At 38.2% G+C, this 17,359-nt stretch overlaps 1 protein-coding gene across 3 annotated transcripts in view; it reads left to right on the top strand.

Annotated features, from left to right (window-relative positions):
* Positions 1 to 17,359, top strand: part of FHOD3 (formin homology 2 domain containing 3) — a gene marked incomplete at both ends in the record, with an annotated part of 355,589 nt that overhangs the window by 201,194 nt on the left and 137,036 nt on the right. For all 3 annotated transcript variants that reach the window (XM_079533942.1, XM_079533941.1, XM_079533940.1), the window contains one exon: positions 13,900 to 13,994. In XM_079533942.1, coding sequence (XP_079390068.1) covers positions 13,900 to 13,994 — 95 coding nt within the window. The remainder of the gene's footprint in view (positions 1 to 13,899; positions 13,995 to 17,359) is intronic.

Genomic DNA, 17,359 nt, shown 5'->3' with positions numbered 1-17,359 from the left:
GTGGTTGTGAAATAACTTGTTACAGGTTTAAATTAGCCATGTTACTGCAGTGTTGATTTTGTAAAGCTCTTTGAGATTTTCCTGTGCAAGCAGCTGTCCTTATTTAATTGATAACTATAGTTTACATTATTTTTTTTTCTTCTATTTGACCACAAAATGTGAATTACTTGCATTCAGGATATTTCTGCTTCTGGTAAGCATAAATTTCTTTAAATCAAGCAGTGAATCAAATTGAATATACCTACTGGCAGGCTACAAGAGCAGCAGTATGGAGGTCTACTGTCTCCTCATCTCAAAATCTTCCCAGAGTATGGTGGAAAGAAGGATGTCCTTGGTTCTCTTGAGTTAGGTTAGGTAATAAGAAAGTTAGGAGTTAAGTGACATTTTATCAGTGTTCCTTATAAGGAAACAGGGATAAAGATAGGAGTCATTGAAAAAAAAAAAAGGGATTTTAAACTAAATGGCTGCAAGCAGGGTGATGAATCTACAAGGGCTGCTGTGAAAGTAATGCTTCCTATTTTATTATGTTGGCCCACAGCTTCAATATTCTGTAACGTTTTGTTGCCATATGATAGATGGCAGCAGAGGGGCAGTCTGACAGAGTGATATCTGACATGGAAGTGCATATGAAGTAAAGCTGCATCATTGAAGTCTTCCATGCAGAAAAAATAGCACCCACTGCCATTAATCAGTGCTTGCTGAACGTTTATGGAGACCAAACAGTGGGTACAAGTAAGGCAGTGGGTGTTTCTGCAGCAATGACAGAGACAGTGGGTCACATGTCTAGTGCAGGTTTTTAGGAGCGCAGCATGCAGGCTCTTGTTCATCACTGGTGAAAATGCATATTAATGGTGGTGAATCTGCAGAAAAACATTGCTTTGTAGCTGAGAATTTGCTCTGTCAAACAGCATTGTTGTAGTCTTTGTTGTTGTTTCCATGGAAATAGGAGGCAGTACTTTTGGAGTAACCTGTATAGCAGTTTCATTCCATTAGCGCTTGAAGTAATTGTGATATAATGTTTAATTTTATCCACATGCTATTTTTTCCATAGGCCCGTACTTAGTTTAGTACATAAGGTCAACATGATTGGACAAAGTAGAGGGACCGTGCAGTGGAGAAACTGTTCTTGTGACTCTGGCCTTTGTTTTGCTGTGGAATTATAAGGGCAAATGAATCCTGAAAATGTAAGGGGGTGGGGGGGGGAGGGGGAAGGAAAAATAAAAAAGGAATCTGAATCTCTAACTTGGTACTCCTTTGCAGTGAATGCTAGAAGAGTAACTTTAGTAAACTTTTAAAGTAGTATCATTATGTTCCCGTTTCATCATTTCATGGGGAACTCATTGAGAGTGTGTTGTGAGAGCTGGCCCTAACTTCATCTGCAGCTGTTTTATGGATATTTGAAGTTCTATTACGATAATATGTATTCTCAAAAATGATATAATCTCAAGTGTGAAATCCAGAGCTAGTAGAAACTCTGACTTCTTTGCAGAATAGAATGACAGATTTTTTACCCATGGGTGTGCCGTGCAGAAAATGTATTCAGACTGCTGAAGAGCTCAGTAGGTTGATGAACATAAAAAAACTCTGCATGAAACGAAATGCTGTCTTCAGATGCCTGCTCTAAAAAATTGCCTGCTCTAAAAAATCGCTTATTGAGAAAGTACTTTTTACAGAGTATTTTCCAATTCTAACTTTCAATAGGGTAGTACTGAAAAGCTCTGAAATAATGTTTCTTTAAATTGATTTTGACGTTGTTAATATTGTACACAGAGTAGGCTGAATTAAGTTTTCTACAGGAATCCTAATTCTGTTATTTTAAAATTTGCTTCATTTTTTGCATGTCTAATGTTCTTCTAACTTAGTTCTAAGTACCCAGAAACAGTTAATTACCCATGCAAGATTTGTCTTGATTGCGGTCTAGCTATGGCATCATTGTAATAGTCTTCTATACTGGTTGTGCACAGATGGTTTGGGTTCAGTCCACATTACTTACTGAAAGAGCCTTATGTGGAAGTGTCCGTGATACTTAAAGGGCTGGTTTGAGTCTGGAAGTAATTTAGCTCTTTCCATGTGGAGTTTGAGTTTATTTCTCACCAAGCAGACTTCAGCACTCTAACACGAGGAGCTGTTAAGCCGCTTTGTATCCAAGTTGCCTCTGCACTGTCATCTTCAGTGTTAGTGTTACCCAGGGATCCCAATCCTGTAGGATCCAGCTAATGAAGCACTGACCAATCATACCATCACAAAAACATTCTTGCATTCATACAGAGATTGGCAACAGAATGTAGTCACTGGATCATACCATCAATGAAATGAAATAAAATCACTCAAAAATGTTTTGGAAGTAAATTGGATTTCTCATTTAGCTAGATATGTGTAAATAAGAAATGTAGACTGTCACACTGATAGATCCACCCCCTCTATTTTCATGGTTAGTCGGTGCATGATTCACTCTCCTGTGCCACCCTGTGTGAAAAGCAGCCATTGATGTCAGACCTCATGTTTTTAGATCAAATGACACTTAGGCCCGCTAACATTTTCCTTCTGTTCTGAATATATTTTATATATTTTAGTACTGTAACAAAATAAAATGAAGGGCACAGATTCTGTAATTTGCCTTTGACTGTAATTTAGGATTTAATACACTGTTATAATTTTTTTTTTCTTTTGCCTGAGAATTTTGAGAAGGGACAAAAGGTTTAATTACTATGCGTCTGCTTGGATATTAAGCCATCTCAATTCAGATAGACAAAACAAAAGAAGCCTGAGCAGGACACTGAAGATTTGGCTACATTTCTCTTGAAGAATTGTTGTAGGAAGGTGGAATTCAGTATTCAAAGGAGTTCTCACTTTCACTGTGCTGAAGGAAGAAGGAAAAAAGAATAGTAGGGCTAAAAGACAATTACAGTTTGTTTGGAAGGAGTCTTTGCTCATTATCTGAGATAGGTTACCACCAAACAGCATTTTCAGTCAATATTTTGGATAAATGTGAGCTCCGGATTTTAAAAGAATTTGTAACGGTGTCTCATCCTGACACCTCTTTCTCATGGAAAGTGCATGGAAAATGCAAGATATGAACTTGTGACTCTCTAGCACATTCTTTACTGTGAGATTTAAAAGTAGAACCACATAACCCTAAGTTTCACATAGCAGCAGACATACTTGAAACAGAAAATAAAAAGCACATTTAATGAAGTGTTGTATCACTTTGCTTTCTAGTGCTGACTTTGGCTTTGTTTAGCCAGTACTTAGAGAATAGAGTCTTTCATTAATTTGCCCTAACAAGCATAAAATTCAAGAGATGAAAGTGAATTCTTTAATGACATGCCCATTACTGCTACGTGGAGTCTGTAAGAAACATTAGTGACAAGCAGAAGAACAATAAATATCTGAAAAGTGTACATGTATCAGGAATTCAGTTTTGAATCATGGTATAATTCCAATGCAGAAAATTAGTAGAATATGCTCACTATTGTTTTTTAAGGTAGCACAGTGGATAAAAAGTTACAAATGTACTTTTTCCTAAAGTTATTTTATGTTGGAATGCATCTCTCTCTATGCAAAGATGCAGAGGTCATGATGTAGTCATTTTTTACTTTCAGGCCGCTTCATTTGAGGTTTTTTTTTTTGTACTCAGGGCATTGTGCTAAAGACATTGGGACACTGTAAGAAAGTCTTCCTTCCAATTTTTGCTTTAGATATGGGTCTTTGCTAATGTACTATTTTAATTTAGTTGCTGAACTTAAAATCGATTAAATTCTTACAAGTCCTGATTTGTACTCTCAATTCAATGTTGCCTAAGCAGCAGAGAAAGCTTTTGACTAATCATTGGTGATTTTGGATGGATTGGATTCAAGTGATACGGGAAAAATATGACTTTCTATCCATGCTGCAGTGACATTTAAATAAGTTGATTTCAAGATGGCAGAAGCATTGAAGAAATATTAAGTTCATGTTGTAAACAACAATTCTGAAAGTTTCTTTATGCTTTTTTGCCACTAACATTTCAAGCACTTCTTGGATGTCCCCAAAATTGATCATAATGCTTCTGTGTTGTTTGTTCACTTGTTGCATTTCTGTCTATTGAGATGAAGAAAGAAGATCATCCATAAATTGGAACTTTCTGACTAGTTTAAAACCATCTGTTAAGAAATGTTAAAGGTGGTAGCTAACTAAGGACTTTTGTAGTGTAACATCTCTCCTACTGTGGAACTTCTTTCACAGTCCTTTATTTTGGGAGAGACTAGCATTTGATGTACATTGTCTCATTAAAGAAAGATATGTGAAAATTAAAACAGCTCCACATAGAATGTATGGAGAAATTTCTCTTTTTTGTTTCCAATGCAACTCTTCCATGCAAACTTTACACTATCAGTTAGAATTCTTGAGTTTTACTGAAAATTGGAGAGCTGTGTAAGTATAATTTTGACAGAATTCTTATTAACTTTATTTCCTACAAAATCCTCTGTGACAAATGATGGGAAATATCAGTAGTAGGAGATTACTGCTTCCAATGTTACTCTGCTTGTCTTTCATTTCTTGTTCCTCTGTTCTTCAAGAGTATAACGCATACTGCTTTTAGCGTATATACTTATCGACAAAATATCATGAAAGTTGTGTTTTGAAGACTGACTTCTTGTTTTTGATTAGCAGAAATAGCTTTATGTGCTCACTGATGTAATGATGACTTCTCCAAAGTTCTAGTTTATGTGCATTTAGATTCCTTACCATACACAGTACTCCTATTTCAGGTTGCTAAATAGCCGCTTGTTTACCTGCTCAGAGTAGCACACTGCAGAATCAGCTGAACTTTAAAAAGATAAATAAATTTAAAAAAAGAAGAAAAAAAAAGAAAAAAAAAAAAAGCTTGCAATCCTCGGAAGTACCAGCACTGATGGCAGTAATAACAATACAACAGAGCATCACTGATCAACTGCTTTACAAGGACTGTCCTTCTTTTGTTGTTCTTATTATGCTAAGCATTCTTGTGTGGTTCCTGTTTCTGCTTCCCAAGAATCTTCCTTTTTGTTTAGGAAAAAATGCAAATATTGGTAAATATGTGTATGTAGGGAGGGAAACTTCATGAGATAAAAGGGAAAAAAAATACAGTCAAGGCGAATGCATTGGTTTATTCACTTCAGAATTATCCAGTTTTATGCTGGAAGGTTTATTGTTGTCCTGACTAGAAGTGCTGTTAATGACTAAAAACGTTTGGTATGTGAACGTTGTTACCGTACACTTTGTCTTTTGTCTGTTCCTGTTCTACTCCACTTGCTATACAGTCTAGCTGTGTAACCCATTTTTTAATTTGCACATGGTGCAGGAAACTTAAATCAGTCTTATTTGATAATCACTGCAAAAGTACCTGGCTGTAGTCAGTTAGGGTTCTACTTGCAAATAATCAGGGAAAAAAATAAAACAAGCTTCATACATTCTCAGTTTTCTGTGCTCCAGGTGCAGTCAAAATAAGCCATTGCTGCTCAGACCAATCCTTGATTGCATTTTCTTTCAGCTTTGCATTTCAGTTTGGTGTGTTTCCCTGTACAAATGCACAGTTCATTCCTGATGCTCAGCTTCTTGGCATTTAGAGGAGAAGCTGGAATTCCAGCCCCATGTGCTGGGTGTAACTGATAATGATTGATAAAAGACAGCTAACACCTGCAAAACCTTTCTTTGTGCAGGGTAAACAGATTTCTGAGCAGTTCAAGATGGGAGATGCAGAAAGGGGTTGGTTGTTTATTGTTTTTTTCCCCTCATTCTGCAAAGGTTGGTTTATGCTTCTCTCTTTGTACCTTCAAAGTCAGGATTAACATTGTTTGCACAGAACGTGTACCTTCATAATGATTAATGGGGAGGGAAAGGACTTGAAATCAATCATGTCTAACACATTGCCAGACTGAATTGCTCAATCAGCTGCCAAATGGATTGGCTAAGGTAATTTTCTTTGCATCTTGTCTACTAATAAAAGTTGTTGCTTGTTTACCTATTGCATACATTAATTGGAAGTGTAGTTTGTTTTCCCTGGTTTAGCTCTAATCTAAAGATAACTATTCTGGAGTCTTACTCAATTTAGTTATCATTTCTTTGCTATGGATTAAATTTCAATTTAAGTAAAGTTTAATTAAATGTTATATGAGGGAGGGAAAAAACATGATGCAAGGGAGTAAAGAAGATAGTACCATACTTCAGTGGTGCACATTGAAAGTGGAAGGGGCATTTGGCACTGGCTGAAATGCAGGACATTAATTTAAAAAAAAAAAAGACTAAAATAGAAATAAGTGGAAAAAAAATACTATGAAGGTGGCTGAACACTGGCACAATCTGTTCAGAGAGACTGCGCAGTTTTCAGCATTCAACCCAGTCCTGAACAACCTGCTCCAGCTGCCCCTGATTTGAGCAGGGCCTGGACAATGTCCAGAGGTGCCATCCCAGTCTGTAAAGCTCTGATTCACTTTTACAGCTGTATAAAGCACTCAGATGTGCAAGCATGATAATTCCGTTGCAAAATTTTAAAAATGAGCCTTCTCAGAACTGTACAGATATGTGAACTGTTTCACTAGAAACGAGGAGAAACACCTATACAGAGCTTAATTTTTGTCCTTCTTCTGAAGCAAGAAGGCGTAGCTCAGACATGGGTACATAAGCCATTTGGATTTGATGCTGTAGTATTTACACAAACTGTGTCCTGCATTTGCCCACAGCATTTGCAGAATTTCTCTCCTCGCAAGAAAATCTCTCAGAGAATCTCAGCAATCGTTTTCTGCTCCTTAAGAAATGAAGCTCTGTCAGCATATGTGGAAGTCTCATCAGAAGATATTTTAAAAATTCTAGAAATCTGAATTCTTAAGAAAAATATGTAACTTCATACGTATATAGGAAGAGCACTAGTGTTTCAGCTTACATCAATTCAGGTGAGAAGTATCTGCCTGAATTCAAACATATATATGCTTGTATTAGAGTGTGTTAACATAATTCAGGGTTACCACACATTCTCTTTTTCCACTGGAGTTTTCCATCATGAAGCACCATGGAAGACTGATCTTCTTTTAATGATCATTTAGACAACCTCTTTTTTCTTCTTTTTCTATACTTACCCAATGCCTGATTGTATGCACTATTCACACTCATGCTCTGAAGGCTGGATGCAGAAAAGAAATATGAGCTGCAGAGAAATCAAGGATATAAAAAAAAGTCAATTTAAAAGTATTTCTGTAGGGTTTATCAGCAGGAGTCTGTATTCATTTATAAAGTTCTGTCAGATTTGTCTCAAGTTTTTTTCTGAAAGTCTTGGAAATACAAGTCAATATTTTTCAATCTGTTAAAAATAACTGTTCCAAGTTCTTGGTGTCTGCATCAGACCAATGAAAAATGTGACCATTCTAGTTTGCCACGCATGTAAACCTCAGCCAGTGTTTGAAATCACATGAGTTCCCAGAGCTGAGGATTTTATATCTTTGAGATTTTGTTAGAAAACTTATTTGAGTATTTCATACTTCTGTGCTTGTAGTCAGCTTGTAAAATAGTGCTCTAAAGCTGGAGTAGAATTTCTATTTTAATAATATTTTTTTTGCATATTTATTTTTAATTGTGACATGTACCCAAATGTGTGTTGTTAAGTGTTACTAATCTCGTAAAACATGTTGGAGATATGTTGCTTGCAATATAAAATAAGAATTAAGGCAATTATGATTAGCCAGTTAATAACTCATGTGCCTAAGTCAGATTTCAGTTCAAATAAAAAGTCATTCAGCTGGTTAACCTCTAATAGAGTTGACTCGGAGTGTATCCTTTCCTTGCATTCATATCGAATGAATTGCAAGAAATATCACAAAGGAAACACTGGAGCAGGTGCAGTTCTGGTGTGGTTACTTGGCATCACTCTGGCTGGTGTGTTGCCACAGGTGTTGCACATCAAGTAAAGGACCAGCTTTTTCTGAAATAGTTGAGCCAATTAAAGCTGACTTATGTTCTTTGATCTTACTAGGTGCTGTTTCTGAAAAGAACACTGGAATAGAGGGGTGGCAAGAGAAGCATACAGAAGAAAAACTGTGAGGGCTTTCTAAGGTCATGGAGCGTCAGTGCGTTGTCTGTGTCCTGGAAGACCCATGCTTCTCTCTTGTGAAGTGCTAGGGACACTAAGAGCCAATGGTAGTAAGCTTCAGGGAAGGGAGATATGTGTGTGTGTGCTCTGTGGAAATGACAACCAGAGCCCTTGTAGTTCAGGGGCCACAGGGAGAGTTACAGACACAGCAGGTGGGGGATCCTCTGCTCCCCACGCACTGCAGTCACAGCTGGTCAAGGTGTTGTGCTTCCTATGTCTGCTTTATTGCCAGAGCTGCATCATCAATTAATTTCTCAGGAACAAAAGTGTTTATCCATCTTCTCCATGGATTATTTCTGAGAGTTCTTGGAGCACAAATGATCCTAAGTGTCCTGAGTGGCTCATCAAAATTAAGGTTATTATTAGGATGAGCAATTAGGTAGAATGGAGTAACAAGAATGAATAGTGAAGGTCTTTCTGTTGTGCCAGGTGCATCAAGTTATAAATCTCTCCCTCAGTATTTCCTGCGGTTTTTGTGGGTGATGGAAACTATTGCCTGCCTGTGCCACTTAGGAGCTTATAGTTAAGCATGGAGCTTTAAGAGCCTGACTGAAATAATAATTGCTAAAGCACATGTGTGCCATCTCTCTAGATTTAAATTAATACATGCTGGGCAATGAGTGGATTGAAAGCAGTTGTGTGTATAACGGCATGAGAGTGCTGGTGGGCAAAAACCTGAATGTAAGCTGGTAGTGCGTGCTTGCATATTGGTAAAATTGATCATATCCTGGTCTGCACCAGAAGAAGCGAGGCCAGCAGAGTGAGGGATGTGATTATCTCCCTCTGCTTCGTTCTCTTGAGACCCCATCTGAAATACTGGGTGCAGGCCTGGGGCCCCCAGCATGAGAAGGACATGGACCTGTTGCAGTGGGTCCAGAGAAAGCCATAAGGATGATTAAAGCGCTGGAGCATCTGTCCTACAAAAAAGCAAAGGCTGAGGGAGCTGGGTTTATTTGGCGTGGGGAAGAGAAAGCTCCAGAGAGACTTTACACTGTAGGAGGGAGACTCTTTATCAGGGAGTGTACTGATAGGATAAGGGGAAACAGTTAAATTAAACTAAAAGAGGGAAAATTTAGATGAGGTGTTAGGAGAACATTTTTTTACTTAGAGGGTGATGAGGCACTGGCACAGTCTGCTAGAGCTGTGGATGGCTTTTCCTTAGGAAAGCTTAGGGCCAGGTTGGATGGGGCTTTGGACAACCTCATGTAGTGGGAGGTGTCCTTGCCCTTGCCACGGGGGTTGGAATTAAATGGTCTTTAAAGGTCCTTCCAACCCTGACTATTCTATCATCCTAAGACTTGGCTTCAAGAAGTGTCAGCTAATATAAAAATGCTCATTTACGGTAGCAATACTCCTCATCTATATATGGAATTATCTTTGCAGTATCTGCTTACAACTTTGTTTCTGAGGTGTGTATTTTGTGAGACAGTTCAGTTCTTAGTCTAGTATGGGTTAATGTGAGAGTCCTGTGAGCTAATTTCTTTGCATGTTTCAGTATGATGTCTGTGATAATGGAAAGAACAAATGAGCAGGGGCTAAAAGAAAGGATTAGACAAGAAAGGATTTAAAGAAATTTTGATACGAAACAAAATGTTCTTGTAGCCAAAAATAGAAGTGTTCTTAACTTCCTGGATAACACTGTGATATCTTTAATAAGAGTTTAAAAAAAAATAATGGGAATAGGTATGTAAACAACAGGTTTTGCACAGGAGCTGAAACTAAGCATACCAATAGTAACAAAGCAAAAGAACAATTTTTGAAATTTAAACTGGTTCCAGGGTTGTGGAGTCACAAAGTTTGGTATAGTGCTTCTGTGTAAGTTGGATTTCAGAAACACTGGAAAGGCCAGGCCATCTGTTTTACCTGATGTCAGCTCTTACAAACTTGGATCTGTACTGTGTTAATTTTCAATTAGCTGCATGATACCAAGGTTGCAATTAATAATGATTTCTCATCACCATTAGTGGACTTTAGTGAACTGTGGCAGTCTATCCTTGAATATAAGGTATAGTGTGCAAGTGCTGATGATTGCTGTTAGATAGCTCACAGTATACACTGCAAGTGCTGCTGATGAGGTGCCTGCTGAATTTTGGCCAGGAATCTTCCCTGGGAAATAAAACTAGCAGAGGCAGGATTTGGCATTGGCCCACTTCACTGTATATGTTTGCTTATTCTAGTTTAAACAAAAGATGCACCACTACATAACTCTTGCCATGATGAATGGCATTTTGACTCCTCAAAAACTGAAAGCAAATAGTGCTTCTGCTTATTCAATGCTGGTGGTAAAATATGAAACAGATAGAGAAGATTAGAAAAGCATACTTCAGGAAACAGCTTGACATTCTGGATGAGAAAAATTTACTTAGTGATACTGATTGTGATAACGTTTTCGGCTACAGTTTTTCCCCAATGGTCCTGTTAGCTTTATACAGGAACCCAGGAGAGTATTTTTGCTAGTACTGGCAAGTTTTGAGAAGCCTTCTTAAACCTTTTATTTCACAGAACTCTATGAAGTTTCAGGCTGATCTTTTCTAGCTAAGCCTTTACTGAGAAATGCAGCAATTTTCCATAGCTACTTGAAAATAGCTGTGGGTAAAGTCACAAACTACTTTCACATTAGATTAAGGGTTTGACAAGGGTAGTGGGAACAAAGAAATTCCAAATTAAGTCTGCTCCATATTTAAACTTCCCTCTCCCAGCCCTCTATTGCACAATAGCAAACTTTTCTCATGCAAGCATGTTGTTGATAGACTTCCAAAGAGAATTCCAGCTAGCTGAGAGGTAGGATTAAATGGATTAAATAACCTCCTTGATTTTCAGAGAAAAGAAGTTCAATTGAAGGCAAGTATGAATGCAAACTCAGATGATAGCAGACTAGCTTGTCCTTCTGAATAACCTCAGTTTCCTTTGCAAATTAGCTTGCCTTTTCTGGATGAGGATGTGTGTGTTGCCATATCTGTGCAAGCAGACATGTACATGAAGCATGCACTATAGCCACAGGTATTGTAGTGATCTTATCTACAGCCATAGGCTGAGATGTAGGAAAGTAGTTGCACAATAAGGTCTACAGGGAATGTCAAATGGTGGCCAGTCTGCCCTCTGTGCCCATGTACTACAAAGCTGGTGTGCCCTGCTCAGTCAGCCCCAAGCCTCAGGAAAGCCTTCAGCCCATCAGCTGGGCATACACACCAGTGTTTTTGTTTCTTTTCCTTCTACCTTGGTACTGCACAGTTTCCAAGTGCTAAAACACAAAACAAAATATTTTATTTTATTTTATTTTTTTTAGCTCTTTTCATGGCATTCTTTTCCTTCTCTAAGAATTTATCAGGCATGAGTTTTGTATAAACTACCCAGATATTTCTTAACTTACTCTTCCTTCTAATGAAAGACAATTTCCCCTCAGCCCTGCCTATCCTGTCTGCTTTCAGTTTTCTGACCCCTAACAATTTGAAGCTCTGTTCCAAGGTCTGTCAGCAGCTGACAACTTGATGTGTGGCAGATAACTACCGGGGCCATACCTTGTATGTGTACAACGTGACTCTATAGCAAATGTATATTCTATCTCTAGCCATTTTGTGGCATTCTTTCATTCTCCTCTGTAGCTTATTTGGTAACTAGTTCAAGTGGCAGCAGTGGTGGTTTTTATCATGTGTTTCTAACTTTTTACCTGTAGTCAGAAGACCCATTCTGTTGCTGGAAAGGTACAGATACTACCATATACTTGGAATGGCATCTATGACTAAAATAATTTAAAAAAAAAAAATGGTGGGGGAAAAATTGGGAGAGGAGGGGCAAGATTAGTAATAGGTTACACATGTCAGGATTCCTGAGACATTTTTATGGCTTCTTTCTAAGGTCTACTGACTTGCTTTAACCTATTGCTATGAAAAGTTACATCTAAGAGCTGAAGAGTGATGTATCCCATATCTCACTTAAGCATCCAGTCTAAGTATGAGAAGTAATTTTGTACTGTGTACATGCTTTGCCTTTAAAAGCCAATTTCTTGCTGCCTTTGATTTCTCTATTAATTTGGAAAGATGTGCCAAGCGTAAAATTTGTATCACATTTGTTTCAAATTCAAATTAAATCCCTTTACCCTCTAAAAAAGAATTTATATCAGAGGGGGAAAAAAAAAAAGTGGCTTGGAGACCTTATCATGGCTGGATCTCATCCTGATTAAGGGCCAAATCTTTCTGGTACTGAAAGGAAGTGAAAACAAGTATTAGGAACTTTCTCTGATTACCGATGGGGATAGCAGTGTTCTCTTTCTTAGGCCTGCAAGGAAATGCTACAAAGAAGTCATTTATTCTGTCGGTATAATTCTTATCTCTTTTCTGACTGCCTTACATCTTTTATTTTACCTTAACACTTGGGCTTGTGTCCCTCCCGCTTAATTTTATTCACCCAAGACATGTCTTAAAAGCTTGGTGAATGATTACTTCCTGTATAGCTGCAGAGAGAGACAGCACATCCCAAGGCATGGCAGCTGCCTAAGATTATCTCCTTTACACCATTTTCTTGCTCTCCTTTTTCTCTGTCTTCATAACTGTATAAGGTCAAGCTTTGCTTCTAGTTTGGTATAACAGATGAGATAAGAAATGTAAGTACCTAATATTAGTATCTGCTTTTTTTTTTTTCTTTTTTAAAGAAAGTAGACCAACTAGAGCAGAGAAGAAAGGAAGAGACAACTTTAAAGTGAAAGTTAGCTGCTCAACTATAGGGGTATTAAATCACTCACCTAACAGGGATTTCTTTGACAACTTCCACTATTGTTGAAAACCTCCCCCCAGCACTGCATAGTTCACAACCTATGTAAAAGTCAACAAATGCTCAGAATGTTGTAATTTTCCTTGCCGTGTTTTTTACTTTATTTTTCCCCCATAAAGCGGTGTAGAAGGGGCTTGTCAGGTTGTGCCTTATATAATTGAGTTGTTATGCCAAGATGCTGTACTGAAAGGTGTTACATCAGTGATTTTTTTTTTTCCATCCCACTGTGCTTTGATCTCCTTCGATAAAGCAGAAAATCTAAAAGTGGAAACTTTTGAAGATGGTAAATAAATTTTGCTAATCCACTTTTCATAATCTTTATGAAAAACTATTCTTATCAGTCTAAAAAGATTTAGTGACTGTTGTCTCTAGAAAGCCTTATATTATCAGGATTAGAAACTATGGAATTATTGTCACGAAATATTTTGCTAGCATGTTTTGTAATATAGTTAATATTTCAAAATAAAAGGATAAAGATGGTTCATTGTTGGCCATGCTTTGTTGCATTTCCTCACTAAAATGCAGAAATGCAAAGGTGAATATTCACTGTCTTTTGTTAGTTAATTGCCCTGCTTTAATTTCAGATTACTGAAATTAACTGAAATAATCAACATAATGCAAGTGTACTGATCCCGAGCATTGCATGCTGCTGAAACAAGTGCTAAAAGTTTTGGCTCACGAGATGTCGCCCATTATATGTAATGGATCCATTGCAACAGCAAGCAGCATATACATAGGATACTATTTGCAGAATTTGAAGCAATGATATATAACATTTATAGAAAGAAACAGGTATCCATACTTAACACTGCACAAAATTCACACTTATATCATTGAGATGAAGTCAGTAAAGTTACTGCGGTTGCCCAGGGTCTCATTTAGAAGAATCCTACCCGCTGTATCTTTTGTTGAGCTCTCCAGGTCTCTGGAAAACAGTGCTTACATTAAATTGTCAGCAATGCTTAGGGTTGTAATGGGTGTGTATATGCATGTCTGATTATTATTATTTTTTTTTCATTTCTTTGCAATAGCCTTGGGCCAGATTATGCTCTATGTTGATGGCATGAATGGAGTAATAAACCATAATGAAACCATCCAATGGCTGTACACACTTATTGGGTCAAAGGTAAGACACCAAAATTCTTGTTTTATATGTTTTTGGATATTTTTAAATGCATTTAATTCGTATTATATATATGCATAAGTGTTTTAACAGATTTTATGCTGGGTTCTAAATGAGTCTATAACTCACTGCCTAGAAACCAGGGCATGCTGGGCTGTTATTTCTATTCCATCCTTTTCCTTCTCTTTTATGCTGTTGGTTATGAAAGCAAAGGCAGTGAGATCAAAGAATATCCCAGGTTGGAAGGCAGTCACAAGAATCATAGAGTCCAGCTCCTGGCTCCACTCAGGACCACCCAAACATCAAGCCCTATGTCTGGGAACATTGTCAAAATGCTCCTTGAACTCTGGCAGCTTGGGGTCTTGACCGCTGCCCTGGGGAGTCAGTTTTGCTGCAGACCCTTTCCTTAGCCCCCTGACGCAGCTCCATGCCGTTCCCTCAGGCCCTGTCACTGTCCAAGAGAGAAGAGCTCAGCGCTGCCCCTCTGCTCCCTGCAAGGAGCTGCAGCTGCCATGAGGCCTCTCCTCAGCAACTCTGCTCTGGGCTGAACAAGCAATACCTTTGTTGCTGTCTTTATGCTGCCATTGTAGTTGACCATATTTTTGCTGTTGCAGTTAACGAGATATTCGTTGAATCTCTTTTTGGGTGTTCTCTTACTTCCCTTTCCATTCTATGAAGGCAAATCCTTTTCTGCAGTTCAACTGTTGCACACTGCTCTACTTTGCTGAGCACTGGGGAAGGCAAATTCAGAGCGGCTTCCTTCTTGTGCTTAAAGAGCCTTAGAAGACAAAATCTGGTACCTGTCCACAAAGGATTTTTTTATTGGTCCTTGCATATGAGGAGGCAACAACTGAAACTCTATACCAGAGTCTGTGCCACTTAAGTGAAATAAAATAGTGTGCTATCCACTTTTAAGGCTATCGATTTTGGAAGTTAAAAAGGAAAGGGAACATAAATTCTGCTTACACTCCATCCTGAATAGTTACAGTGTAGGTAAAGCCACAGATCTGCAATCTGTTGGCTCTCCATCTTTGCTTGAAGTTTGTGAAATCCCACAGGAACTACTCCTGCCATTTAGACCTGCTTGGGACAGTCTTGAATGACACAATAACTGGAACATTAGCTGGTACTTTAGCTATTCTTAATAACTTGAAAGATGCCGTAATTGGTGGACATGAATCCATCATTAGAATTATTAAGAAATTTCCAGGAATTTTTCCTCAAATGTCTGAGTCACAAAAAGTTGCTATTTGGATTCTATAGCGACGTAGAGACACTGCTGCTTTTTCCCTTTCTCTCTTAGAAATATCTTTCATAACAGAAAGAAAAAAAAAAGAAAGACTCTGTGTCCCAAGGGCTCCTTTTAACCATTACAGTTTTTTCTATAATATGCAAATTTCCCTGCTTCGGAAGATGAGCAAGCCTAAGAATAGATACTAAAGCATTAAGAGAATTGATTTATCTTGAGTTGACTGCTAGAACAGGTAGATATGTAAAACTAAGATAATAACTGTGGTTATCAAGCATCAGTCTTAATGAACATGATTAATGACCAGTTCACATTTGAGAGAAGATGAGAAAATTTTCCCCATGTAAAGTGTTCCACTGTTGGCTAGATGTTACGCTGGGCAGTTTGCCCTCTTGAAGCAGGGAATGTTAGCCACAGTTGGAAAAGCAGTGCCAGAAGAGAGAGAAATGGATTTCTTTCTACAGATCCCCATTTTCAATGGGACAGATGAAAGAAACAAGCAAAGAAAAGAAAAGAATGGCCATGGTATCCGCAATTATTTTAATTCTCTAATGAACCTAGTGGAGGAGAAATAACTGTATTTCTACCTGCAGAATAATTTCTGGCTAACTTTTCTTGACCAGAGTACTTTAATTCCTCAGTCCTTAAACTCCTTTCTCCCTCCCCCACGGTCAGCCCAAATGATTATCTCCATATCCAGGCTCAGTGCCTGCAGCTAAGGAATGCAGGCAATGTGCTTTGAATAGTTTGGTTTCAGGTAGCATCAGAGTTGATTTTTCATTATAGTTTGACTGTCTTGGAAAAGATCTAAGTCCTTGTCTGTGTGCCAGAAGCTAATAGAAGGTATGACAGGCTTACTATCACAGTATGGTGTGATAGCTGCTTTATGCTCTTTAAGATGTTTTTGGCTTTCTGCAAACAGCAAATCCTTGGAATTTGCAACACACCTCAGCCTAATTTGCAGTCCTACTCTCTCGGTTCCTTCTCTGCAAAAAAGGAGGGAAAACATTTTTTAACACTGCCGAACAAAATGGAAGAGTAAAAGTACCAATTAAGTATCAGAACAAATCCCTTTGAGAGGAAACAGAAGGCATGCAGTCATTCAGCTGCCACAGCTGCACCTGGACACATTGCTTCTTGCCCTCTCAAAAAGTCTGATGAAGTTTAATAAACTCAGCAGTGGAGATGGTTGAATCTTTTCATTGCAGATTTCTTCTGTCAAATTCTGTAGTGGTTTTTACCCTTCGCTGTTATTTGCTCTTCTGAATTTGTGTAAGGCTACTGGCTCTGTCTCCTGTGCTCAGTTAGAGTACAAGATGTTTGCATGTGCTTTTCCACCACAAGGACATGTTCAGCAAGGGGCCTTAGGGCTTGTCATGCTCAGCACTGGGACAGCCATAATTTTGGCACCCAGTGCTACTTCTGTTCAGGGATAGGGAAAGAAAGAGGACTGAATCTTTAAATTAGTGGGAAAGAATGAATATAAACAATTAACTGAAAGCTTGTCTAGATTGTCACCATTACGTGCTAGATTATTAATAGCTCCATTGCAGTTTTACAGTAGTTGCTTATATAGTTGGATTATTTGAAGGCAGTGGTGGCTTTGACACTGTAGTCTAAGCTTTTGGTGAGGTGGTTAAAATTCCGGTGGCATGACTGAATTAGTACTGCTGCCCTTACATTGGGCAGAAGGCATCAGACTGAGAAACTGAAAACAGGAAAGAAGGTTATTCTTAGATTACTCATTTGGTAGTGGAGAAAGAGCCTACTGTTTCAATTTGGCATTGCCCAGGCATTAGATTGGAAATTTTAAGTTAGCAGTACCTTTATTTTGCCACATTGTTTAAAGAGAAGAACATTATCAGCAAATCCCAGACTCTCGGGGTCTCTGCAGACCTTTATAAGACAACTGCATCCACATGTGACCAAGCCAGTGGACTTTCATGGCCATTCTATGCATTGCTTTCCACTCGTCAGTGGCTTATTACATCTACACTGTAATACCACTTTAAATATAGTTATATTTACTGTTTTGTCATTATGTGTGTTTATCAGACTTTCCCCATTTAACAAAGCATTCAACTATGTGCTTATTTATAGGTATATGGTTATGCTCTGT

Source organism: Tetrao urogallus (assembly GCF_951394365.1).
Source record: "Tetrao urogallus genome assembly, chromosome: 3".
Lineage (NCBI taxonomy): Eukaryota > Metazoa > Chordata > Aves > Galliformes > Phasianidae > Tetrao > Tetrao urogallus.
Note: the sequence above shows the minus strand (reverse complement) of the source record. Positions and strands in the feature narration are given on the sequence as shown.